Here is a 25,658-nt window from a genome sequence, read left to right as displayed (position 1 = left end):
CTCCACCTCACTCACATACACTCTCTGCGTCAGTCTCTCACCCTCCATCCTCTCCACATGGCCAAACCACCTCAGTGTATTCCTCCTAACGCTTCCTATCACATCCACATCCACACCACAACGCTTCTTTATATCCTCATTCGTCAGCCTGTCTCTCCATGTGACTCCACAGGCTCCTCTTAAATAACTCATTTCCACTGCTCTCACTCTTGACTTGTGTCCTTCCCACAACGTCGAAGCTTCACTTCCATGCGTTAGAGTTGGTATCACAATACTGTACTGTCATGTAGTAACTTTTTCACTTCCATGCCCACTTCCCTGTTTCTTATCACTGCTTTCAAAGAACCAGCAACCTTTCTTCCCTGCTGTACCCTTTCAAGCACTTCACCCTCCAAACCTCCATCCTTACTCATCACACTACCCAAGTACTTAAACGTACTCACATTTTCCAATTCCTCACCATCCAACCTCGCTGTACATTCACTGACTTCACTTCTGTCAAAGACCATCACTTTACCCTTCCCTACATTCACCTTTAGATTCCGTTTCTTGCACACTCTCCCAAACTCATCCACCAAGCCTTGCAGCTCCCCATCGTCTTCACTCAACAACACAGTATCATCTGCAAACAACAGTACAGGGAGTTTCCAAACACTACCCTCTCTCACCAGGGCCACTCCAACATCCACTACCCTACCTTGTACCTCTTTTATTACCCCATCCATGTACAGATTGAACAACCATGGAGACATGACACATCCCTGTTTCAACCCAACCTTCAAAGAGAAAAATTCACTTAGTTCACCATCCACATGCACTGCAGCCTTAGCACTATCATACATACTCTTCACAGCATTCAACAACTTCCCATCTACGCCATATATTCTTAATACTTTCCCACAATCCTTGTCTATCCACCCTGTCATATGCTTTCTCCAAATCCATGAAAGCCACATACAACTTCTTTCCCTTCTCTAGAAACTTTTCCACTAAAGATCTAAGAATGAATATCTGATCTACACAACCTCTTCCCTTCCTAAAGCCTCCCTGTTCTTCTCCAACTAATTCCTCTGTTCTTTCTCTAACTCTGTCAATAAGTATCCTACCATACACTGTTCCTAATATACTAAGAAGACAAATGCCCCTATGATTACCACACACTTCTTTTTCCCCTTTTCCTTTGTACAAGGGAGTAATTATACCTAACTTCCAATCCTCCGGGACTCTACCTTCCTCCCGGGCCAATCTGCACGTCTTCCACATCCATTCTACTACTATCTCTCCCCCATGCTTCAGCATTTCACCACACACTCCATCAATTCCTGGGGCTTTCCCCAATTTAACTTTCTTCATTGCTTCCACAACTTCTATCCTACTGATTTCTTCCTGTCTTCTTACCTCCCTCCTTCTCCCAGCCATTCCCCAGCCACTTTTTCTCGCATTACTTCCATCCTGTATGTTCAACAATTCCTTCTTACTCTCTCTTACTAATCTTTTTACCTCTCTCTCTTTCTACATGTAACTTTCTCTTCCGCCACTCAACTTCTTCTACACCCCTATTTCTCATCCATTCATTGTATGCTTTCTTCTTTTGTGCCACAGCCTGTCTCACCTCTTCATTCCACCACGCTGTTCCTTGCATCCCCCTCCGTCTTCACTTCATCCCACACACCACATCACATGCTGCACATATTTCTTCTGTGAATATCCTGCACACTCCTTCCACGTCCCCCATCTACTCCAATTCATATTTGTCCAATTGTTCCTCCCCTTCTCTCTTATATTCTGCCTATTTCTCATCCTCTTGTAACCTTTCCACTCTCCTTGCAAATACGGTATTCCTTCTTCCCGTCCTTCCCTTCTTCTATTTCTCCATCTTAGCCTATTTGGATCTTGATTCTGGCCACCACCAAGTAGTGGTCAGAAAGTCCACTCCCCCAGCCTCTATAAGCTCTTGCATCCATTACACATCTTCGCATCCTTTCATCCACACACACATAATCAATCATTGCCTTCCTTTCATTCAGTTCACCACCCACCCTTCTCATCACTTGCCATGTAGGCTATACCTGTGGATCATTTTATGCCTGAAGAGGGTATTGGCTATCACCAACCCCCCCCCCCCAGCACAGATGTCTGCTAACGCATGGCCATTCTCATCTATCTCGGCAGGCACACCCCACTCACCAACTATTCCATTCACCATCACATTCCCCACTTTACCGTTCATGTCATCGTTCAAAAACACTCTCTCATTCCTTCCAAACTTTTCCATGCCCACTTCCACATTTGTCCAGAACTCTTCTCTCACTCTGCTTGCACAATCTTGCGTTGGTGCATACACGCACACAATTGCCCACATTTGTATTCCAACTTTCAATCTTACCCACACAACCATTTATTTGCAAGCATATGGTACAAGGAATCAGGAGGGGGAAAGGATACTCGAGTTTGGGGAGGCAATGAATATGATCGTATGCAACACACATTTTAGGAAAAGACAGAATAGGTTCTTTACATACAAGTCCGTGGGAAATAGTAGCCAGATAGACTATTTCTTGGTCAGGAGGGCTGATAGGAGGTTGGTCAGGGATGATAAAGTTATAGGGAATGAGGAGTGTGTGCAGCAACATAAGTTTTTGAAATGTGGCATGGTGCTTAAATAGCAGGTGATGAAAAAGTGGACCTAGGCTATGCACCTAGGAGGAAAATAGCTAAGTACCGTATGGAAGTTGAAAAAACTTGCAGTACTGGTAAGGGATGTCTTCTATAGCGAGATGAGTAGCATTGTGGCTGAACAGGGAGCTGTTGACAGAAGTTAATGAACAGTACAGAGCTCTCAAGAACAATCTCCTTAAGAGTTACTGATTCAATATGTGGATGGACAAGGGGCCCCCTCCCCCAAGACATAAAGTAACCTGGTGGTGGGATGAAGGTGTAGAAGCTGCAGTTAAGGAGGAAAGAAGGCTTTTCTACGAATAGAAATGGGGTGGTAACAAGGAGGAATACTTGGCTTCCAAGCATAGAACTAGAAAAGAAGTTTACAGAGCAAGAAGTGGATCTCAGAGACTTTTTCTTGATAACCCAAATAGGCTAGTGTGGAAAGGAAGAATATGATATTTCAGGTGGCAAATCAGATGAAGAGGGAAAACAGGAATATCATAAGTGTGCAGTAGCTATGTGAAAAATGATGGAGAGGTAGTGGTGAACAGTGGGGATGTTGAAGACGCCTGGAGAGAGCATTGTAACCGGTTATTGAATGAGGAATATGACTAGAACAGGGAAGGGTTTGAGCCAGCAGATCCAGTGTTTGGCCCTTGGCTTTTGATTGATGCTGCAACTGCGAGCAGGGCAATAGGCAAGATGCAGGTGGGGAAGGCAGCAGGTGTGTTTGGGTTGATTTCTGAGATGCTGAAGGCCTCAGGAGATAGGCTGTAGGAGTTGTGTTAGTTACTGACTTGATAAATACGATACAATTAAGTATGAATGTGTTGGCTGTATCAGTTACGTTTATGTGAACTTGCAGTATGTGGTGAATGTTTTTGTCTTATCAAATAGAGCCAGGATTCCTGGGGGCTTGAATGATGAGTGAATGGAAGTGTGGCCCATTGGAATGAGCAAACTTAGGCTGTCTAAATGTGCTACTTCTCACCCTGCCCCAGGGTGGGAAAGGAGGTCTGGATGATGATGGTGATGTGTTGTCCCAGATGAGTGGCTGAAGAGTGTAGCTAATTGTAAATGTGTACAAGGGGAAGGGTGATACCCTGGAAAAAGGAAATTATAGACGGATAAAGCTTTTGGACCAGATAATAAAGGTAATGGAAAGAGTTCTAGAAGGTATGATTAGAGAAAGAGTGAATATAGATGAGTTGCAGTTTGGTTTTATGCCAAGTAAAGGGACCACTGATGCCATATTCATTGTTCGACTGCTTCAGGAAAAATATATACCATAGGAAAGAAAAGGGATCTGTAGCTACTTTGTTTTTGTTGATTTGGAGAAGGCCTTTGACAGAGTCCATAGGGAGGTGGTGAAGTGGGCAATGAGAAATCTTGGGATCAAGGAGCGTCTGGTTAGGATGGTTATGGCTATGTATGTGGGTGCTTGCACCCAGGTAGGGGTGAATGGAGATTTGAATGATGAGTTTTCTGTGAATGTTGGTATGCATTGGGGGTCAGTCTTGAGCCCCATGTTGTTTTCTGTGAATGTTGGTGTGCATCAGGGGTCAGTCTTGAGCCCCTTGTTGTTTATCATGGTACTTGAAGCCCTCTCACGTGACTTCAGAAGTGGACTTCTGTGGAAGATGTTGTATGTTGATGACTTGGTGTTGATTGCAGAAAATGAAAAGGAGGTGGAGGGAAGATTTAGGAAGTGGAGAGAAGGTTTGAGGCACAAGTACTTAAGAGTAAATGCAGAAAAAAAAAAAAAAGTGATGGTATCTAGGGCAGGTGGCAGCTTTGTCAAAGAAGAGGGAGAATGGATCTAGGCAAAGCAGTTAGTTGGGTAGAACCAAAAATGTTGTGTCCATGCAATAAGCAGATTTGAGTTTCTCTATATCAAGATATTCATTATGTATTGTATACTTTATCTGTTCAGTATGAGCTGACTGTGTGAAATAATCAAATCAATCTATCGATCCTTTCTTGTGGCACCCCATGGGATTCATAGTGCCTTGATGAACTCTGTCCACCAGTATCTGTCTCTTGCCATCTCCTTCAAATCCCACAATACTCCACCCCTGCTTCTCTTTTCACTGTCCTCAACCAGGTTTCCCTCGGCCTACCTCTTCCTTGTCTTCCTCTAGCAGACCACTCTGGCACATCCTGTATTAAACTGCCTTCTTTTCTATATATGTGCCACAGCCATTTCCAGTGAGACAGTCCCACATATTCATCAACAGGCTCCACTCTTGTAATAGCCATCCTTTACTCTATCATTTGTAACTCTGTCCTGCCACTTTACTCCAAGAATCCTTCTCAGTATTTTATTCTCAGAGCCTAATACTTTCTGATCTGGTGCAGCTGCACTGTGCCATGACTACCAGTAATGCCCATAAATTAAATTTGGTCTAACCATGGATTTGTAAATTTTTACTTTAGTACGGTACTGTACCGGGTATGTGCCAACTGCATATTATTATTCCATACAGATGTCAGCATTCCAACAGCTTGCCAAGCCTGTCTAATCCTCTCCTCAGTTTTATTGTGTATTGATCCATTAGATGATACAATCGTTCCCAGATACTTAAATTATTTCTACATTCTTCACTACATTATTCCCAGTTACACAATCTGCTGTGAGCAAGGGTTTGCCAGTGATCCTCTGCCAGGATTTTGGTCTGTCTTCCATATTTCTCATTCCTCCTCACAAAGAACAAAGATTACTCTTCCTTCGCATAGCTACTCTTTTGCTGTATGCCTTATGTTTGCTGTCAAGTAAAAGATACTGTAGTTCATGTAATGTCAAAGTTCATTGCCAAAGTTGGCAGAGAACATTCAATGAACATTTCATTGCTGTACACCTAGGAATTATATTTAGGCTAGCACTGGATGATTTTGTTAAGTTGAGAGGTATTCTTGCAGTCTAAGGACTAAACTACCTACAGATATAGTACCAGTGCTAGATTGCATTTTTGCAAACTCCCAGTGTGCCAGAGATTCCTTATTTATATACCGTAGCAAAAAGTAGCTAACTGTATGTAATGGGTAAGCGCTGAATACAGTTATAGTAGCTGTGTGTTGATTTTCAGTTGTATGCTTATAACTTGAATTGTGAAGGAAAAGCAATGAAGAAAGTTAAATTGGGGAAAGCCCCGGGAATTGATGGAGTGTGTGGTGAAATGCTGAAGCATGGGGGACAGATAGTAGTAGAATGGATGTGGAAGATGTGCAGATTGGCCTGGGAGGAAGGTAGAGTCCCAGAGGATTGGAAGTCAGGTATAATTATTCCCTTGTAGAAAGCAAAAGGGGAAAAAGAAGTGTGTGGTAATCATAGGGGCATTTGTCTTCTTAGTATAATAGGAAAAGTGTATGGTAGGATACTTATTGACAGAGTTAGAGAAAGAACAGAGGAATTAGTTGGAGAAGAACAGGGAGGCTTTAGGAAGGGAAGAGGTTGTGTAGATCAGATATTCATTCTTAGATCTTTAGTGGAAAAGTTTCTAGAGAAGGGAAAGAAGTTGTATGCGGCTTTCATGGATTGGAGAAAGCATATGACAGGGTGGATAGACAAGGATTGTGGAAAGTACCGTATTAAGAATATATGGAGTAGATGGGAAGTTGTTGAATGCTGTGAAGAGTATGTATGATAGTGCTAAGGCTGCATTGCATGTGGATGGTGAACTAAGTGAATTTCTCTCTTTGGAGGTTGGGTTGAAACAGGGATGTGTCATGTCTCCATGGTTGTTCAATCTGTTCATGGATGGGGTAATAAAAGAGATACTAGGTAGGGTAGTGGATGTTGGAGTGGCCCTGGTGAGAGAGGATAGTGTTTGGAAACTCCCTGTACTGTTGTTTGCAGATGATACTGTGTTGTTGAGTGAAGACGAAGAGGAGCTGCAAGGCTTGGTGGATGAGTTTGGGAGAGTGTGTAAGAAACAGAATCTAAAGGTGAATGTAGGGAAGAGTAAAGTGATGGTCTTTGAGAGAGGTGAAGTCAGAGAATGTACAGCGAGGTTGGATGGTGAGGAATTGGAAAATGTGAGTACGTTTAAGTACTTGGGTAGTGTGATGAGTAAGGATGGAGGTTTGGAGGGTGAAGTGCTTGAAAGGGTACAGCAGGGAAGAAAGGTTGCTGTTTCTTTGAAAGCAGTGACAAGAAACAGGGAAGTGAGCATGGAAGTGAAAAAGTTACTACATGACAGTACAGTATTGTGATACCAACTCTAACGTATGGAAGTGAAGCTTGGACGTTGTTGGAAGGACACAAGAGTGAGAGCAGTGGAAATGAGTTATATAAGAGGATCCTGTGGAGTCACATGGAGAGACAGGGTGACGAATGAGGATATAAAGGAGCATTGTGGTGTGGATGTGGATGTGATGGGAAGTGTTATGAAGAACACACTGAGGTGGTTTGGCCACGTGGAGAGGATGGAGGGTGAAAGACTGACGAAGAGAGTGTATGTGAGTGAGGTGGAGGGGGGAAGAGGGAGGGGGAGGCCGAGGATGAGATGGAGGGATGGGGTGGAGAGGTATATGAGAGAGGGGGAGTGTGAGTTGGGAGCAGGGCAGTGAAATGGCGGAGGACAGGATGACGTGGAGGCGATCTGTTTGTGTCCACCCCAAACGGGATTGAGGTGTCTGGCAGTAGATAGATAGATAGAGTGAAGGAAAAGGCAAGCTTTTAATTTTTAACAGACATTTGTGTAATGCCCATGGTTATTAATTTTCATCAGCCTGCATGTTGATTTACAGAGTGCAATTAGCAACAGCTTGTAGAAGTCAAGAAATCAGTCTTCATATCATGCCCAAGGGAATATAAAAAAAAAAAAGTGGTGATTGAAGGTTTAAGAATGTGGCTGTTAATGTTGAGATTGCTACTGCAGATTCTCCATACCAAAATACTAAATTGTCTTTTTGGCACTTGGTGGTTTTGTGGCCTCAGCCCCATCTGATTGTGAACCCATTGGACTGCAGGAAGCTGGGTATATTACATATTGGGTGGGTGCTTTCAAAACTTTCTTGTTCAAGTTCTGTTGAAAGATAGTTTGTGTTTTTGAGGGTGAGGTGAGTAAGTGTGATATTGTTTGAGGGGCAGCATTATGTTAAGGGCATAGTGGACTTCTTTTTGAAGCAGAGAGGAATGATTGCCACACCATATTTTGGCCTGATGAACTCATGTCCTTCTGGGAACAGTATATATTAGTGCAGTCTTTGTGGAATGAATGTCTGTTGGGGGGGTTCATGAAGCATGCTATTTGGCTGTATATTTTTAATGATTATGGTATTTGTGTATTATTTTTGTCCAGATGAAATGTTTGTTTTGACTTTTTCAGTGGTTTCCTCTGTTGGCCAAAGGGAGTGTCTGTGAGTGTTCAGGACATTTAGTTTATGAGATGTCTTTGTAGTAATGTTACTTACGTGTAAAGAAAGTTGTCTACTGGTACTGTACTTCAAGAATAAGCCGAAGACTGTTGGGTTGTCTGGCTAAGGGGAATAATTGACCGGAGAGGGTGTGTTTCAGAGCCATGTTTGTCAGGAGAGAAGAGAATGGGGCGTTGATTTTGTTGGTTAAGCAGTCCTGTTTTGTACAAGCCAGTGTTCTAATGCATGTAGGTAGAGCACTGTATTTTGGAACTGGCCTGTTTGTTGAATTTTATGAGTTTTGTGAAACTATTGCTTCTGTTGGTAATGTGAGGGGGGGGGGAAGAATAAGCCACATTGGTTATAATTGGGAAATATTTCAGATTTAGATCTTTGACTTTTGTTTAGTATTTGGGCTTGTCTGCTTGAGAGGAAATTACCGTAGCTAGCCACTTGTAGTCATTGTTTTCCAAGTTTACATTAGAGATTTTGTTTTATCAGGATATGGGTTGAGACAGTTTAGAAAGGTACCGTGTGCTGTAATTAAGTGCTTGGCACAAAATTCATGGTGTGAATGAAACAGGAACTGTGGAGGGGGTTGTTGTTGTTGTTAAGTAACCCTTGTCTGCCTGGCCGAGTAGACTCAACAAGTGCAGTCAAGCAGTTGCCCCTGCAGGGCTGTACAGTGCAGTGAACCAATATTCCCTTGTGATGGACAGTGTCTCACCACTCCAAGGAACAGGGAAGAGTTTGGAGGTTTGGTTCCTGGATGGACAACACATTTGTGTTCCTCTGCCCAGGTAACAGGTGCCCCATAGTAGGTTCCACAGCACCCCATTTTTTGGTTACTGTATATGGTTGCAGTCTGGCATTGTAAATGTTTCCCTTGGTTACAGGAAACCATTAGGCATGTCACTCAGAGTCACCTAAAGAAAAAGTAGACAGCACCACATCAAGTGAGTGGATGGGGTGATTACTGCTATATATTAATAAAAGTTAGCTGCCTGATGATTGTTTCAAAGGGCAGCCCAAAGCCTTTCTCTCCAGGAAGCTCTGATTTATGGAGGGGTGTAACAGATGATTGTAGGGTGTAATTGCTGCTTTTTTTTTCATGAAGCTCTTGTATTATTATTATTATTATTATTATTATTAATTATTAATTATTATTATTATTATCATTATCATGGTGGCAGGTGGGGGCACTTACCATCCACTCCTTCAATGTAGTGCTGCACTTGGGTGGCTGCCCCTTCTTTTATTCCATCCTTCTTTTCTTCCTTCCTCTTATGTCCTTTTTTTCCCTCATTCTCTCCCCTTCCTTCTGTATATGGGTGACTCTACACGGAGTGACAAGCCAAATGGTTTCCTGTACATCAGTGAACCAAACATTGGTTCCTGGTTGTTTAGTGGGTAGGCACTCCAACTGGATTGAGCCTGTGTTGTTTCTCATCCAAGGGGTGGTTGTGGTTTATTGCTCACGTAATAACACTCAGGGATGAGCAAGGCTGGTCACTTTCGTCTTCATTGTCTGGACCAACTTGTGTAGCCCTGGGCTCCTACGCTCCTCATGGGGCAACACTGGTTTAGATGTTGCATGATGTACTGGTATGTATGATTATTATTATTACCATATTTTTATTATTGTTATTATTATCTCTATTTGCATGATTTTTTATGATGTGAACTCTAAGCCGTTGGCCACCCCGTTTGGGATACATGGCGTCTGGCAATGGATGGATGGATGGAAAGCAGAGATAGTCTGCGATGATGAATTACTAGCTATTGGATAGTTTGCCTGGCCCGAGTAAAGGGATGATGATTGCTATTCTCCAGGTACCAAGAATTTAGTTGTAAGTTGATTTTTCCTGGTCATTGTGACTGTGAAGGCCTGTGTGACTATTTCTTACTTATTGAGCCTGGGGATGTACCGGTGTTTATCATTTTATTCTAGCCGTTCTCTGAAGATGGTGTTCAGTTTGGGGTAGACTTTTTTTTTAATTGAAAGGTTTAGCTTAGGTCTTAATAGACCCTTTGGAGTACAGTATATGATTCCTTTCCTGACCTGATTAAAATCATCTGGTTGCATCAAGAATAAATTAAAAGAATACCCATGGCTTATGATGTTAAAAATTGCTAAGAGAATGTCATCAAAAAATGAGTTGGCTGGGAGAGTTACCAGAAAAGCCCCTCATGTGACACAGCCTTAGTCCCTTTGGCTTGGGGGCGTCAGTTTTGTTCTAATCTTACAGTATTATCATATGGTTTTGTTTTGGGTTTGGGAGGCATTTTTAAACTGCGGGAATTGGTTATAGCCTACCTCAGCCTATCCTAAGTTGGATGAAACTGTCTAGAAGCAGCAAGAAAGATGAAAGATATCATGATGAATCAAGGAACTAATCTATGCAGCGACTGAATTTGTATATTGAAAGGTGGGGTGCCACCATCCACTCACTTGATGTAGTTAACCTCTCTGTCTCTCTGTCTGTCTGTCTCTCTCTCTCTCTGCATATATGTGTGTGTGTGTGTGTGTGTGTGTGTGTGTGCCAAGCCAGTTAGTTTCTTGTTACCCAGGAAGACACATAGTATGCTGGTTGGTGACCATATAACCAGATGATGTCAAGTGGTGTAGTGGGCTAAGACACCCTAACTAGATGGGGCCTGTAAGAGTTTCCATCTGAGGGATGTTTCTGGTTCATTGCACACATTATATGATGCAGGGACAAGTGAGTCAGGTCACCCGTATCTTAAATGTTAGGACTGAGTTTCCTAGCCCTGGGCCCCAGTGGGGTAAAGAAGGTTTAGGCCTAGATGATGGATAGCTGTATAGTCTACACTGAGTGATTGCTCTTTTTATGGTAGGGAGTTAGGGTATTACAGTCCAGGAAATGTACTGTTGGCTTAATACCATATGTGAGTCTGCCTTTCACAGCATGGATTGAAAATACTGCTACAGAATACCCTTTAGCAGAAATTAAACAGATTGTTTTCCCTTTTTGGCAAGAGTACAGAACATTGTTTCAAAATACAGTAACATGATTCTGATTTCTCTTTGCAAAAACAAAAGTGTTGTAGCCCATCATGCACAATATCCTGACTTGCATTTCCTTTTCCCAGGTACAGGCACCAGCACTTACCACTGCAGGTGCCAATAATGACCCCAGTACGGTACAGCGGCCGCAGGACCCTCAGAACCTGGGCCGACCCATGAACGGCATCAACCCCACACTGCCATCATTACCTGATCAGGAAGGCACAGCATCCACATCAAAGATATTTGTAGCTTTGTACGATTACGATGCCAGAACGGATGAGGATCTAAGTTTCCGGAAAGGGGAGCACCTGGAGATACTCAACGACACTCAAGGAGACTGGTGGTTTGCCCGCTCCAAGGCATCAAAGCAAGATGGCTACATACCATCAAATTATGTGGCCAAACTCAAGAGTATTGAGGCTGAACCGTAAGTTAGAACTTGGATTTACTATTAATGCAAAAGTTTGTCAGCAGTCCCAGGCCAGCATTGTGTTCCCCCTTCTATGTTTCTCATTCCTCCCCAAGAATCAGCGAGAATCCTTCTTTCCTAGAACTTCTTCAATGTTTGCTTAATATTGTTATGACTTAAAATATATCGTAACACCATCCAGCAGGGAAGAGTTTTGATCCATAATGATCCATGGTTTCTGTTTTCAATCTTAATTTTTCCCTTAGCTGGAAGAGTCATTGCGAGGACTTCACACTGAATGAAGGCTTGTTGTCCACTATTAAAGTGATTGTTTGAAGTTTTGCTTGACAGTGTGAGGAACAGTTTATGATGATATTGTTACACAGGCAGTCAGTAAAAACTTCAGACCACCAGCACAAGGTACTCATGGTGTGGAACCATGGATATAACTTTGTTAATTAGGGATAGGGAATAAAGTTAAGCACAAATAAGTTCATGGCTTTACATATTGGTATGTTTTTGTGGTAATGTTGTACTGAACTGTACTGTATTCTCATGAACTTCACTCTTCTTATAGATAATTTGCATTTGTGCTGCAGGCTTTTAGCATGTGTTCCCTATTACGTCATCTTATGACACCGTTACTTGATAGAGTTGTGCTTCCTGAACATACAGTAATTAAATCTGTGCTATGACAGAAAACCAGTATCAGTACTACAGTGGCCCCCCTTATCCATGGAACCACCATCCTTGGTTTCAATTACCTGCGGTCAAATGCGGTCTGAAAATATTAAATGGAAAATTCAAGTAATAAACAATTCATAAGTTTTAAATTGTGTGTGGTTCTGAGTAGCAAGATGAAATCTTGAGCTGTCCCACCTCATGCTGCCTGGGACGTGAATCATCCCTTTGTCCAGTTTATCCACGTTGTATACGCTACCCGCCCGTTAGTCACTTAGTAGCTGTCTCAGTTATCAGATCAACTGTTGCGGTATTGCAGTGCTTGTGTTCAAGTAACCCTTATTTTACTTAATAATGCCCCCAAAGCACAAGAGTAGTGATACTGGCAATTTGGATATACCAAAGAGAAGCCGTAAAGTGCTTCCTTTAAATGTATATGTAAGGTTTAGCACTATCCACCGGCTTCAGGCATCCACTGGGGGTCTTGGTATGTATCCCCCATGGATGAGAGGGGATTACTGTACTGTATAATTGACATTTAATGAGTGTGGGACTGGCAAGGTTTTCTTTTAAGTGCCACTGTAAGTGCCATCGACATTCTGACTTGACTGAGTTTTATACAGTGAAGTCTGACTTCTATGTGCATCTGTTTCATACAGTATGCATCTTGTAATATATATCATCTATCCATTAACATATTTCATGACTAGCCACACAAACCTCGTGGGTTCATATCTGAGGGAACGTTGTTGCTTGTGAACCACACTGGGTGTAGATAAACAAAGGAATGAACAGACCTTATCAGACAAGTTGAACAGAGTCAGAGTGGGATCATGAATAACCCATAGTGTTAAATCAATCTGCCAACAAAATTTACCCATGATACTTGGATTGGCCATGGGACAAATGAGTTTTTTTTTTTAAGGGATGAAAGCTTAATACCTATACTCCAGTGATGTCATTTGTATTATTTTCTTGTTGCCTTCACATTTTATTTACCTTTAGGAATGATCTGTAGTCTTGGAGGAATTAATGAAGCTATAGGCTATCCCCCTAGTTCAGAAGGTCCCCTATACTCTCAGTAAAATCATCCAGGGATAGCGGAAGTAAATTATTTATACATATCACTGAATCAAAGTGGTGAACCTAGTGCTAATACCAGCTTATGATTTCCCACCATATACATATACAGGACTAGAAACTATTTGGAAAAAGAAATGAATGATGTAAAAAAAAAAAAAAAAATCACAGTAAGAGTCTCGGCTTGAACTTTACGTACTGCACTTGTGAGGGACATAATGTCACTTCTCTGAACTGTCTGCTTGTTTCCCTGCACCAATACGGTGGGAGTGTAGCATCCGTCTAGCAACAAATTCTCATCCCTTTTCCATCCAACTCTCTAATGCAAGAGTTAACCGTAACTACCATGCTTCATGTCTGCAACAGGTCAACTCTGGAACTGTCTCCCACTGTCTGTATTTCCTGCTGCCTATGATCTCCAGTCTTTTAGATGCAGTGTGTCCAGGCATCTAGACATGATCGGATCTTGCTTTTGTTTTTTCTTGGAGGGAACAATCTTGCAGGCTTCTGGCCTTCAGTTCCTTTTTTTCTTGCATATAAAAATATACCAGTATATATATTTTCCTTGGCTTAGGGAACTTCGTAGCACCTCTTGCAAAGCATTGTATTTTAAATGTTTCATGATCATTTCCTCTTTGGTATTTTAATCTGTTTAACACTTTATAATTCTGAAATGTTCAAGCAAACTTCAGACATTTGTATTGAGCCAAGGAAGGCTTTTAACTGGGTAGGTTAAATACAGGCTCTCCTTCCTTGTACAAGGTCTGTTCAGTAAGTATCTGACCTTTGGCCCTAAATAAATAAATAGGTAACCTGTTGAGCTAGGACACTAATTCCCCTCAAAGTAGGCCCCTTCTGACACATGTAGCCCAGCGTTCTTTCCGCTACCTGAAGCATTTTTCAAAGTTGGTTTATGGTATTTCCTGCAGGTGCTTCAGTGCATTTGTGATTTCTTCTCTCGTCTTAAATCGGGAAGCTTTCAGTGGAGTTTTGAGCTTGGGGAATAACCAAAAGTCACAAGGAGCCATGTCTAGTGAGTAGGAAGCCTGCTGGACCTGTGGGATGTCATGCTTGGCCAAAAATTCCCAAATCAGTTGAGAAGAATGGCCGGGGGTGTTGTCATGATGCAGCTTCCAACTTGCTTCTTTCCAAAGATCTGGTCTCTTCCACCAAACTGCATCCTGAAGATGACTGACAACTCCAAGGTGGTAATGTTTGTTGACAGTCTGACCTGGTGTGTATTCATGATGCATAGCACCATGGTAGTCGAAAAAAACTGTCAGCACGCGAATGCCTTTCACCTTTGCTGTGGGCCTGTTGTACTTTTTTTGGCCAAGGCATGAATCCTCTGGGATGACTGTGCTTTGGCTTCTGGGCCGTATCTGTACACTCAGGTCATATCACCAGTGATAACAGTCTTTAGTCTGGATTGCAGTTTCCACATTCCGACATGTCTTGAGCAACGTTCTTCTGAGAGAAATCACAACGAATGCGATGAAGCAGTTGCAGGAAATACCGAAAACTGACTTGGAAAAAGGTTTCCAGCAGTGGAAAGAACACAGGACTGCATGTGTCAAATCAGAAGGGGCTTCTTTTGGGGGGGATTAGCGTCGTAGCCCAATAGGTTAGCTATTACAGTATTTCTTTAGAGCCTAAGGGCGGATACTTTCTGAGCAGACCTTGTATGCAGTCTTCTGGTGAATGATATGTTGCTTTAATGATTTCAGGCTTTATCATACACCTCTGGTAAATGATTGGCCCACTCCTGGTTTAACCCGCAAATGCTGGGCAATATTTAACTGTCGTCACCTCACTACTGGCAGTTTTTCAGAAACCCGCAGAAAATTGCTTGTAATCAACTCTTAATATCTTGGAAACTATAGAACTAGGGAAATGAATTGATGACTACTTGACCAACTTTTCCTCTTGCAAATGAAAGTATCCCCAAGTCTCTTGGTTGTTGTGTTGATGAGTAATGATGTGGGGATGAGAACTAATTTTTGCTGCACAGGAGCTTCTTGAGAGCAGGACGTGTTTGTGCGTCTGCCTGCGATGCCAGTTATGGATTTGCTCTCAATGTGATAACTTACACCACTACTAGATAAACTAGACATTATTACATCCAAGGCATGCCTTATGGTACTATCACTAAGCCCTTTTTTTAGTATCCTTGGAAAGAGGCTTGGCAGGGGTGGATGATGCAATTGGCTGCAGGTGGGTCGGATGGAATCAGACAAAGAGGAACCTGAAGAAAGCATTGTACACCTAGCACAGGCATGGGACAGACTTACTCTCGCCTGTGTGGGATAGAGGAACTCCCTCCCTACCCTTTGATGGTGAGATGAAATGGCAGCCAGTTCAAATGGTGGTTGGAAGACACTTGCGAGTATTGCCACTACCAGCGGCCCCGTAACAGCCTGATTGTGACGTGTATACACGTTATCTGGTGGATGGGGGTCAATGCTCATCATGGTGGAAACATTACAGTTGATGGGAGTACTGTAATTCACCTCTAGAACAAGCATTACATCATCTTGAGTCAAAGTGTGCCATATTATCCTCAATGTGGTCCATGTAATACGAATCTGAATGACAGTGCAGTACAGGTATACCCTGAAATACGATACCCTTAGATGTGATACCCCAGCTTAACGATGGGGGTAGAAATGCCACCATACTCTGCCTAACGATGGCCAAATCCTGGTTTAATAAGGGGTTTAGATTTTTTTTTTTACCAATTTTTAATATTTTATATTTAAATTTTGTGTTTTGGTTGATTTATAAACTGTTTTTAGATTTATATTAATGTGTTTTAATCAAAGGTGGGGTGAACATTGTCATTTAGGGGTACAGTTTACTATGTTTGATTTTTTCCAAACATATTTGATCTATCTATCTATCTATCTATCTATGGCCTGACGCCCTAATCCCACAAAGGGTGGCCGCAGACAAAACGCCTCCAAGTCACTCTGTCACCCACCATTTGACTCCCCTCCCCCCAACTCACTCCCCCCTCCCTCATATACCTCTCAACTCCATCCCTCCACCTCATCCTCGGTCTACCCCTCCCTCTCCCTCCCTCCACCTCACCTACATACACCCTCTTAGTCAGTCTTTCATTCTCCATCCTCTCCACATGTCCAAACCACCTCAGTGTATTTCTCCTAATCTTTTCAACCACATCCACATCTACCCCACAACGTTCCTTCACTTCTTCATTCGTCAACCTGTCCCTCCATGTCACTCCACATGCTCCTCTCAAGTAACTCATTTCCACTGCTCTCACTCTTGACTTGTTCCCCTCTTGCAAGGTCCACGCCTCGCTTCCATATGTCAGGGTAGGGATCACAATACCATCATGCAGTGACTTCTTAACTTCCATACTCACCTCCCTATTTCTCATCACTGCTTTCAGTGTGCCAACAACCTTCCTTCCCTGCTGTACCCTTTCACGTACTTCATCCCCCAAAGTTCCATCCTTACTCATCACACTACCCAAGTACTTGAATGTACTCACATTCTCCATATCCTCACCATCCAACCTCACTGCACACTCTGTGACTTCATTCCTCTCAAACACCATAACTTTATTTTGTTTACATTAACTTTCAGCTCCCTCCTCCCACACACTGTCCCAAATTCATTCACCAAACCTTGCAACTCCCATTCATCTTCACTCAACAATACTGTATCATCAGCAAACAGCAACACCGGAAGCTTCCAAATCTCACCCTCATTCATTAGGGCCACCCCCACATTCACTGCCCTACCTTGTACCTCCTTTACGACCCCATCCATATATATATTAAACAGCCATGGAGACATTACACACCCCTGTTTCAGTCCCACATTGAGATCAAAGAACTCACTCAGCTCACCATCCACTCTCACCGACATATTTGATGATTTTCAAATTTTAGAAACCATTTACAGTGCTGGGTGGTAACCATATAACCAAACCATACATGCTCCCTACGTGTCAACAAGTGGGTTGGTGGAGAGTTAGTGCCCTTCCCCGTAAAACATATAACTCAAAGTCAAATGGCCACCCCCTTACGGGATTATGGCGTCAGGCAATAGATAGATAGACAGTTTTGGGTTTAGGTGAGTTATAAATTGCTTTCAGGCTTAGTTTAGCAGTTTTAGCTTGTCTTAAAGCTATTTGGGGGTTTAGGTGAGCTAGAAACTTGTTTTTGGACTCATTTAGATGGGTTTAGGACTTGATTGGTTGGGGGGAACTCTAGACTCAAAAACACATCCGTATACAGTACTTCACGTTAAATCTACCCCAAGATACAATACCTCGCCTGGTGATAGGTTTTTACTTAACCCATTGCATCGTTAAATGGGGATATACCTGTATACTTATTTTCTTGAGCTTTAATGACCTAGGGTGGGAAAGGAGGTCCGAGTGATGATGATGATGATGATGATGATGATGACAGTTAAAATATGTAAACGGTAATAAAGTAGTCCAGTACGGTACTAAGTACTGTACTCCTTATCAGCTGATTACTGGGTGGGAAATAGCCCACATCTGTGCCCACCATGTAAATAAGGATCACATTGTGAAAGTATCACAAAAATCATCCTTAACCCCTTCATTACCGCATCCCCCCCTCCCCCGCTCAGCTATCCCCCCTGCCAAACCGAATTTCTCCCAGGCGTGGCTCTTTCGTGGGGTAGTATTTATTTTATCATTACATCGTTTCTATTAGCTTTATATTATTTATTTTTTATTGGTAAGTAGATATTGACCACGAGATGTGTTTATGATATGTTAAAAAAATGTTTTTCATTCATTCATTGCCAGACGCCATGTATCCCAGACGGGGTGGCCAAGGGCTTAGAGTTAATTGTTTTACAGGGAGGGGCACTAATCCTCCACCAACCCCACTTGACGTAGGGATGCCAACAGCATCTGGCGTTCCCAGGCGGTCACCCATCCAAGTACTAACCAGACCCAACGTTGCTTAACTTCGCTGATCGAACGGGAAGCGGTGTACCCAACGTGGTATGGCCGTTGGCTACATGACAATATTACATGTCTAACCAACTGATTTAGTAAACATACAATATGCAGATAAATATAGTAGATAGAGATATAAATCAATGAATAGGGAGGGGAATAATGATTGTATTATTTACCTTGTAAGTATGAAGAAGATCCATGAAGAATTAGGTAGGAGACAGGCAGGTCAAAAAGGTGGGGGTGGGGTGATGCGCTTCAAGGCCAAACTGATACCAGAATCAGTATCACTTTCCCCACTATTATCGCCCACTTCACCGTCATTCTTGGGCATGTACTCCTCATCAGAGTCGCTCACAGTTATGTCAGATTGTGTTTCGTTATAGTCAGACACTTCTAAGTCACTATCCAAGTCAGATTCATTGCCGTAGGACGCCATGGCACAGAAGTAAATCCAAAAGCACTGACATGTTCGGCTGCTTGAATAACACTACGGCGTCCTCTCACACACTTTCCCTCGGTACCACCACTGTTGCTAAGCCAGTGAGAGTCCTCTTACCAAGAAGCATTATCTGGCTATATTATATCACGTGTTATAGGGCATTATATGTACCAAATTCAAAATATATAGGGTACAATGAACTACACAACATATCTGAGTCATTTTCATAAAACTATGCCCCATGGCAGGGAAGTGTGGCATCAGTGACAAAATTGCCATATGTCATCACACATGGGATCACAAAGCACCCAAATCAAGGAAGAGGAAGCCCAATAGGCCTCTATAATGATCGTGAGTACCCTAGTACTCACGATCGTATTCGGTTCCGCTGCCGCCATTTCATTTTGAGTAAGGGGGTACACATTTCGGAAATTCGGTAAAGAAGGGGTTAATATGGTCTTCGCATATACTGTATTTATTAATTTGAAAATTAAAAAATTAAGTTGAATACCGGTATGTATAAATATGTGCATAGTGGTATAACAGTATTCAGTTCTCCAATCAGCTGATCACTGTACAGGAAATAGCCCACCTTGTAAACAAAGATACCACCCCAGTTCAGAGTTTAGCATATTTTTAGTGATAATTATCTTCAGTATGAGCTGTGTATTACAGTTCTGAACAACAATATTCTTGGAGATTTAAAATGATAAAAAGTGAGTGATAAATTTGAAAAGCAGTATAGAAGCGCTTATGTAGCAGCCGTGGCTCAGTGGGTTAGAGCACTTCTCTCTGACTGAAGGGTCGGAGGATCGAATCCACCCAAGGGTCATTGGTAGACATCAGGAAGGGCATCCGGTCATAAAATGCTACACGCTCCAATCCAAAAGTCCTCTACCCAGGGGCAACGCCTTAGCCTTTCGGGGATACCTGGCCTTTTTTTTTTTTTTTTTTTTTTTTTTTTTTTTTTTTAATAGAAGCGCTTAGTCCTCCAACAGCTGATCACCGTGTTAGAGCTGGACTATGTGTTTGTTGACAGTATACCCGGTATATTGTACCACGATTTCTCTATATCTTATGCTCAGTACTCTGCCTGCGGTGGTATATAGTGGCACTACAAGTATATTGTGTTGCTTTAGTTTTTATGGATATTAGATAGGTTGGTCATGGGCTTCAGTAGTGTTAGGTAAAATCGCAAAAGAGTGACCCTTTCTGGCCACCTGACGTATCCCTATTGAACCCATTTTCTAATGTGTCTGATTTATGATATTTCAAATAATAATTGGTGTTTCCCAAACGCAACCCAGTTGTAACTTGAGGAATGCCAGTATTGGCTGAATTTAACCCCAACTGAATTGAGTAAGTGTTGTCTGATGGCAATGAAAATGTATAATACAGTACATCATTGGGGTTATTGACACAGTGCGTCAGTTAAACACAAGAAGTTTATTCAGAAGAGATTATGTAGTTCGTTACCAAGCTTTAGCCACACTTCACTCAAATGGAAGTACAGTTGTGTACAACAGTTTCTGTAAAATATTTTGCACCTGTTCAGTGCATTGCTGTATGATTTTTTACCCTTAGATGTTTTTATCCTTAATATGCCAAAACTGAATGTGCCTTGGTATGTTTCTCTGTCCATAGAGGATTCTCTGTGATATGCGACATCGGGGAGGAAAGTAGTGCTTGTGCCATAAATGTGAAATAGTTGTAGTGGGATAGTAAAACTTTGTGTCTAAATTTCCCAGATTGGTGCAGGTTAGCCACTGTAATGTGATATACAGTACTATAGCTGTTGTTCATCATACTGTATCATTTTGCTACTGGTGGTCTAATGGTTAAAATGTCCTAGTTGGGGTGATGGCTTTGTATAAGTTCAGTCCCCAGGAGGTGGGTAGAGGTTTTTGAGTCATGTAATGCCACCAGAGAAAGTAGGCAGGTCATCTACCCTTTAATATAACTGACTGTGGTAGCTGATCTTTAGAGTCTACATGGTGAAGGGGCTAATGTGGGATTGGATTTTTTTTTTTTTTTCTAAACCATTCTAGAAGGCCTCTTTTGTTTTAATTTGAAGCTATATTACTTTTTTATTTCATGGGATATGCTGACTTTCCAGCCTTTTTATCTTTTCCTGCTGCTTATAGTTGTTATTGGAGCCTGTTATACCTGGCCATAATGATTGCAGTCATGCATTTTTATAATATCACAAATGATTTATTGTCACACTTTTATCCCCTTCAACACAAGGATTTTTCATTCGTTTATTCTTTAACCCCTAAAGACCACAAATCCCCCAGAACTGCAAAAAGGGTCCGATTTTTCATCTTTCGTCAAGATAATATTTTTTCTTACAGATTTCAAGAGCTTGAATTTACACACCTGAAATTGTATATTTCACTCTCACATGAATAATGGTTACTGCAATATCAACCGTCAAAGAACGTCAGAAAAATAGTAGTACAGTAGTTACTCCTCGCATATAGGGAGAGAAAAAAATTGCACCAAAGTAAGTTTTGGTTTTATAGATTTGAAGATCTTGATTTCACACACCAGAAAATGTGTATTCACTCTCATATGTCTGATGGTTACTCCACAATTGACCATCAAAAATAGTGTTACTTCTCGCTATGAGCAAGAATGGGACGTCCTTGAGAAGTAAGGGGAAATAAGGAGGTGGAGGGAGTGTGGCGGGGCATCAGGAGGGAGGAAAAGGGAGGGAATATGCCTGCCACACATAGCCAATATGGTTTAGAGGGGGTACCATATTGAGGGTAGTTTGGGTGGGAGGGGACACAGGGCAGGATCCAATGGGGCAGAGGGAGGTGGAGATATGGGGTGGGGTCGGTCCCTCCCCACATCTGGGAAGGGGGCTGGATCATGCTTTCCACCACCTCTTCTCATAGTTTCCATTGGCTAGGTGCCATTTACATAAAATAGGCACGATAATGGCTCTCCAGTGTTTTGTAACCTCTCTACAATTGTCGGCCATAGGACTCCATGTAGCATGTTTGGTTACTGGCGATCATCGGTCATAGGACTTTAGGGGTTAAATTGATCATCATAAACAACTTTCATTGTGCTATCTCATTTGATATAAACATTCTAAAACCTTTCTTACAACTGGTACTCCCTCACAGGTGGTACTTTGGCAAAATCAAGAGGATAGAGGCAGAGAAGAAGTTACTCCTCCCAGAGAATGAACACGGTGCCTTCCTCATACGAGATTCTGAGAGTAGACGCAATGATTATTCTCTCTCAGGTGGGTGATTTTATGTAAAGATGGTTCTCCCCCAAGGTCTCTCTCTCTTTCTCACTCTCATATATATATATATATATATATATATATATATGTATGTGTGTGTGTGTACAGTAATCCCTTGGTTATCCAGATGTCCATTATCCAAACAATCCATCCAGATGTTGTGATCTGGTTGTGTGAAACCATTATTCATACATTTTTCCATTTTATCCAGACAAAATGCATGTGTCTGGGTGCAGATTATGGCCGAGCAAACATTTTCACGCGGCAGGAACTTTTTTTTTTTTTTTTTTTTTTTTTTTTTTTTTTTTTCCCCCCCCCTCATATTGCAGGGTATGGCCCTGCAGTGGTGATTGTTAATCTGTGGTTGATGGGTCTGCTTGACTGTGGTAATTGTTTGGCTGTGGTTTATCAGTGTGCTTGACCAGATACAGTAGTGTAAAACACCAGGAATAAGTGCTGTACAATGTACAGTAGACCCTAGTTATCCGCGAGGGTTAGGTTCCTGAGACCCCCGCGGAAGGCATCACAAAATGGCATATTATTTCCACATAAGCTAAGCACATACCTGAAAAAATAAATACATACTTTAAAATATTACCAATACATAATAACACTCACCAAAAGACTGTGTGTTCTCTTCATAACCATCGTGCAGTGAGAACGACTGCTGTGTGATGATGATGATGATTGCTGTATAGGTGATGATGATTGCTGTATGATGACGATGATGATTGTAGTGCAGTTCCTACAGTGCTAGTGTGGTGAGGCGATGAGCTGTGTCGGCACTGTAGGTAAGCTGTGGGTCTAGTCTGACCCTTCTGACAGGACGCCAGATAACACCTTATGCTCTCTCTTTGTCTTAGAAGGATTGCTTTTATGCTTTACTTGTTTCTTGGGAGCCATTTTTCACTTACACAATGAAATATAGTAGAGTTGTAAGCACGAGAAGGGTGACGACGATGTAAGTAACGAACTGATTGGTGTTTACAATAAGACTGGCAGAGTGGCGGGAATGCCTGTGGGTGCGGGTATGCTAACTGTAGCAACAAAAGAAGTGTGCGTTGCATGCCAATTTCAGATTATGTTATAGTGTATAGTGCAATATTAAAATAAGTTTGATCCCCGGAAACTTAAATCTGCGGATGGAAATTCCGCGGATAAAAAGGGTCTACTGTACTGCAGTGGCCTTTCACAATGGCTTTCAGAGTTAGGGTATGTATGAAGGGGGGTGAGGGGAGAAGTCTGTTATCCAGACAAATCCACATCCAGACGTGCCTTTGGCTCTTTTACCTCGGATAATTGAGAAATTTCTGTGTATATATATATATATATATATATATATATACAGTAAAACCTCAATGTAATGGACTTCAGTAGACCGGAATTCGCTTTTATTGGACTCGAGGAGCTACTGGACTAAATTCCTATATATTGGAAAAAGTTCGATAAAGCCAGAAGCAGTCCGGACTGCCTGACCACTTAAGCTATGTTCACCACAGTAAGGTAAATAAAAGACATGTTTATCAGAGTATAGTACACCATTTGATTATTGTAGTGAAGTTATAACACAGTTTAATACTACAGTGGTTGTCAAAACAGTTTAAAAACCATTCATGCGATCTGGACTAATGTCTGATATATAGGAAAAAGTCCGGATTAGCAGGGGGAAGTCCGGATGTCTCTTTTATCAGTACTGTATTTTGCATTTATTGGAATGGTTTGGGCCCCAATTAGTCCATTAAAGTGAGGTCTTACTGTAAGTATATATATATATATATATATATATATATATATATGGAGCATCTGCGGTACAGTGGTAAAGTGTGCGTGTTCGTACACTGAAGGACGATGGTTCACACCTTGCCAGGGTAATAAACTTTGGGAGCATTCTTCAGGCCACGTACTGCATTGGCGGACACAAGGGGTGCTGTGGTTGAACCAGTGTCGCATACTGTAAAGTATGCTTGCACCCAGTCGGCTTGCGCGGGCCGATTACACTGGGTCACAGACCACACACACCTCCAAAGCCACTCCCAACACTACAATTACACTTACAAGCACTTCTCACCCTACATACAATCTCTACTAGACAGTCTAAGCCACTTGGTAGAGATACATTGGCTGTATCGTTCCCACTTCGGTCGAGATAGGCTGGTCCTGCAGTGGACATTCAAACGGCTGATGAGATGAGATGAGATATGTATATATATATATATATATTGTGGTAGGTGGGGGCACTCACCATCCACTCACTCGATGTAGTGCTGCTCTCGGGTGTCTGCCCATTCCTCTCCATCCATCTTTCCTTCCATTCTCTTCTGTCTTTCTTTCCTTCATTGTTTCCTTGTCCTTCTGCCTACGGGTGACTTTACACTCCCTCTTCTGTCTTTCGTACCTTCATTCTTTCCACTTCCTTCAGCCTGTGGGTGACTCTGCACTGAGTGATAAGCCAAATGGTTTCCTGTGCACCAGGAAACCATTTACTACGCTGGGTGGTAACCATATAACCAACTTTTGGCACCTGGTGGTTTAGTGGGTGCTTATTGCACTCCAATCAGATTGAGCTGGTGAAGGTTTATATCCAAGGGGTGGTTGGGGTTGATTGCTCATGTAATGCCACTCAGGGATGAGTGAGGCTGGTCACTCTCATCTTAAATGTCGGGACTAACTGCCTAGCCCTGGGCTCTTACGCTCCTCATGGGGCAGTGTAGGATTGGATGATGGATGGACAAATGGGTATATATATATATATATATATATATACTGTATATATATATATCTGTCTATCTATCTATTGCCAGACGCCTCAATCCCGTTTGGGGTGGCCACAAACAAATCGCCTCCAAGTTGCCCTGTCCCCTGCCATTTCACTGCCCTGCTCCCAACTCACACCCCCCTTTCTCATATACCTGTCCACCCCATCCCTCCATCTCATCCTCGGCCTCCCCCTCCGTCTTCCCCCCTCCACCTCACTCACATACACTCTCTTCGTCAGTCTTTCACCCTCCATCCTCTCGACATGGCTAAACCACCTCAGTGTGTTCCTCATAATGCTTCCTGTCACATCCACATCCACACCACAACGCTCCTTTATATCCTCATTCGTCAGCCTGTCTCTCCATGTGACTCCACAGGCTCCTCTTAAATAACTCATTTCCACTGCTCTCACTCTTGACTTGTGTCCTTCCAACAATGTCCAAGCTTCACTTCCGTATGTTAGAGTTGGTATCACAATACTGTCATGTAGTAACTTTTTCACTTCCATGCTCACTTCCCTGTTTCTTATCACTGCTTTCAAAGAACCAGCAACCTTTCTTCCCTGCTGTACCCTTTCAAGCACTTCACCCTCCAAACCTCCATCCTTACTCATCACACTACCCAAGTACTTAAACGTACTCACATTTTCCAATTCCTCACCATCCAACCTCGCTGTACATTCACTGACTTCACCTCTCTCAAAGACCATCACTTTACTCTTCCCTACATTCACCTTTAGATTCTGTTTCTTACACACACTCCCAAACTCATCCACCAAGCCTTGCAGCTCCCCTTCGTCTTCACTCAACAACCCAGTATCATCTGCAAATAACAGTACAGGGAGTTTCCAAACACTATCCTCTCTCACCAGGGCCACTCCAACATCCACTACCCTACCTTGTACCTCTTTTATTACCCAATCCATGTACAGATTGAACAACCATGGAGACATGACACATCCCTGTTTCAACCCAACTTTCAAAGAGAAAAATTCACTTAGTTCACCAT

The 25,658-nt window shown here is 42.3% G+C and overlaps 1 protein-coding gene and 1 non-coding gene across 2 annotated transcripts in view; one reads left to right on the top strand and one right to left on the bottom strand.

Moving 5' to 3' along the window:
• The window catches only part of LOC145396873 (tyrosine-protein kinase Src42A-like), a 130,899-nt gene that overhangs the window by 7,764 nt on the left and 97,477 nt on the right, over positions 1–25,658 (top strand). The window contains exons 2-3 of the mRNA XM_080270160.1: positions 11,134–11,477; positions 21,769–21,890. Of these exons, the coding sequence (XP_080126286.1) occupies positions 11,134–11,477; positions 21,769–21,890 (466 nt within the window). The remainder of the gene's footprint in view (positions 1–11,133; positions 11,478–21,768; positions 21,891–25,658) is intronic.
• Positions 18,130–18,248, bottom strand: LOC145396942 (5S ribosomal RNA). Its single transcript, XR_013896882.1, has one exon. It is a non-coding gene; the product is annotated as a 5S ribosomal RNA (ribosomal RNA).

This window comes from Coenobita brevimanus, chromosome 39, assembly GCF_032717465.1.
Source record: "Coenobita brevimanus isolate Jiangsu-jjx chromosome 39, ASM3271746v2, whole genome shotgun sequence".
Classification (NCBI taxonomy): Eukaryota; Metazoa; Arthropoda; class Malacostraca; order Decapoda; family Coenobitidae; genus Coenobita; species Coenobita brevimanus.
Note: the sequence above shows the minus strand (reverse complement) of the source record. Positions and strands in the feature narration are given on the sequence as shown.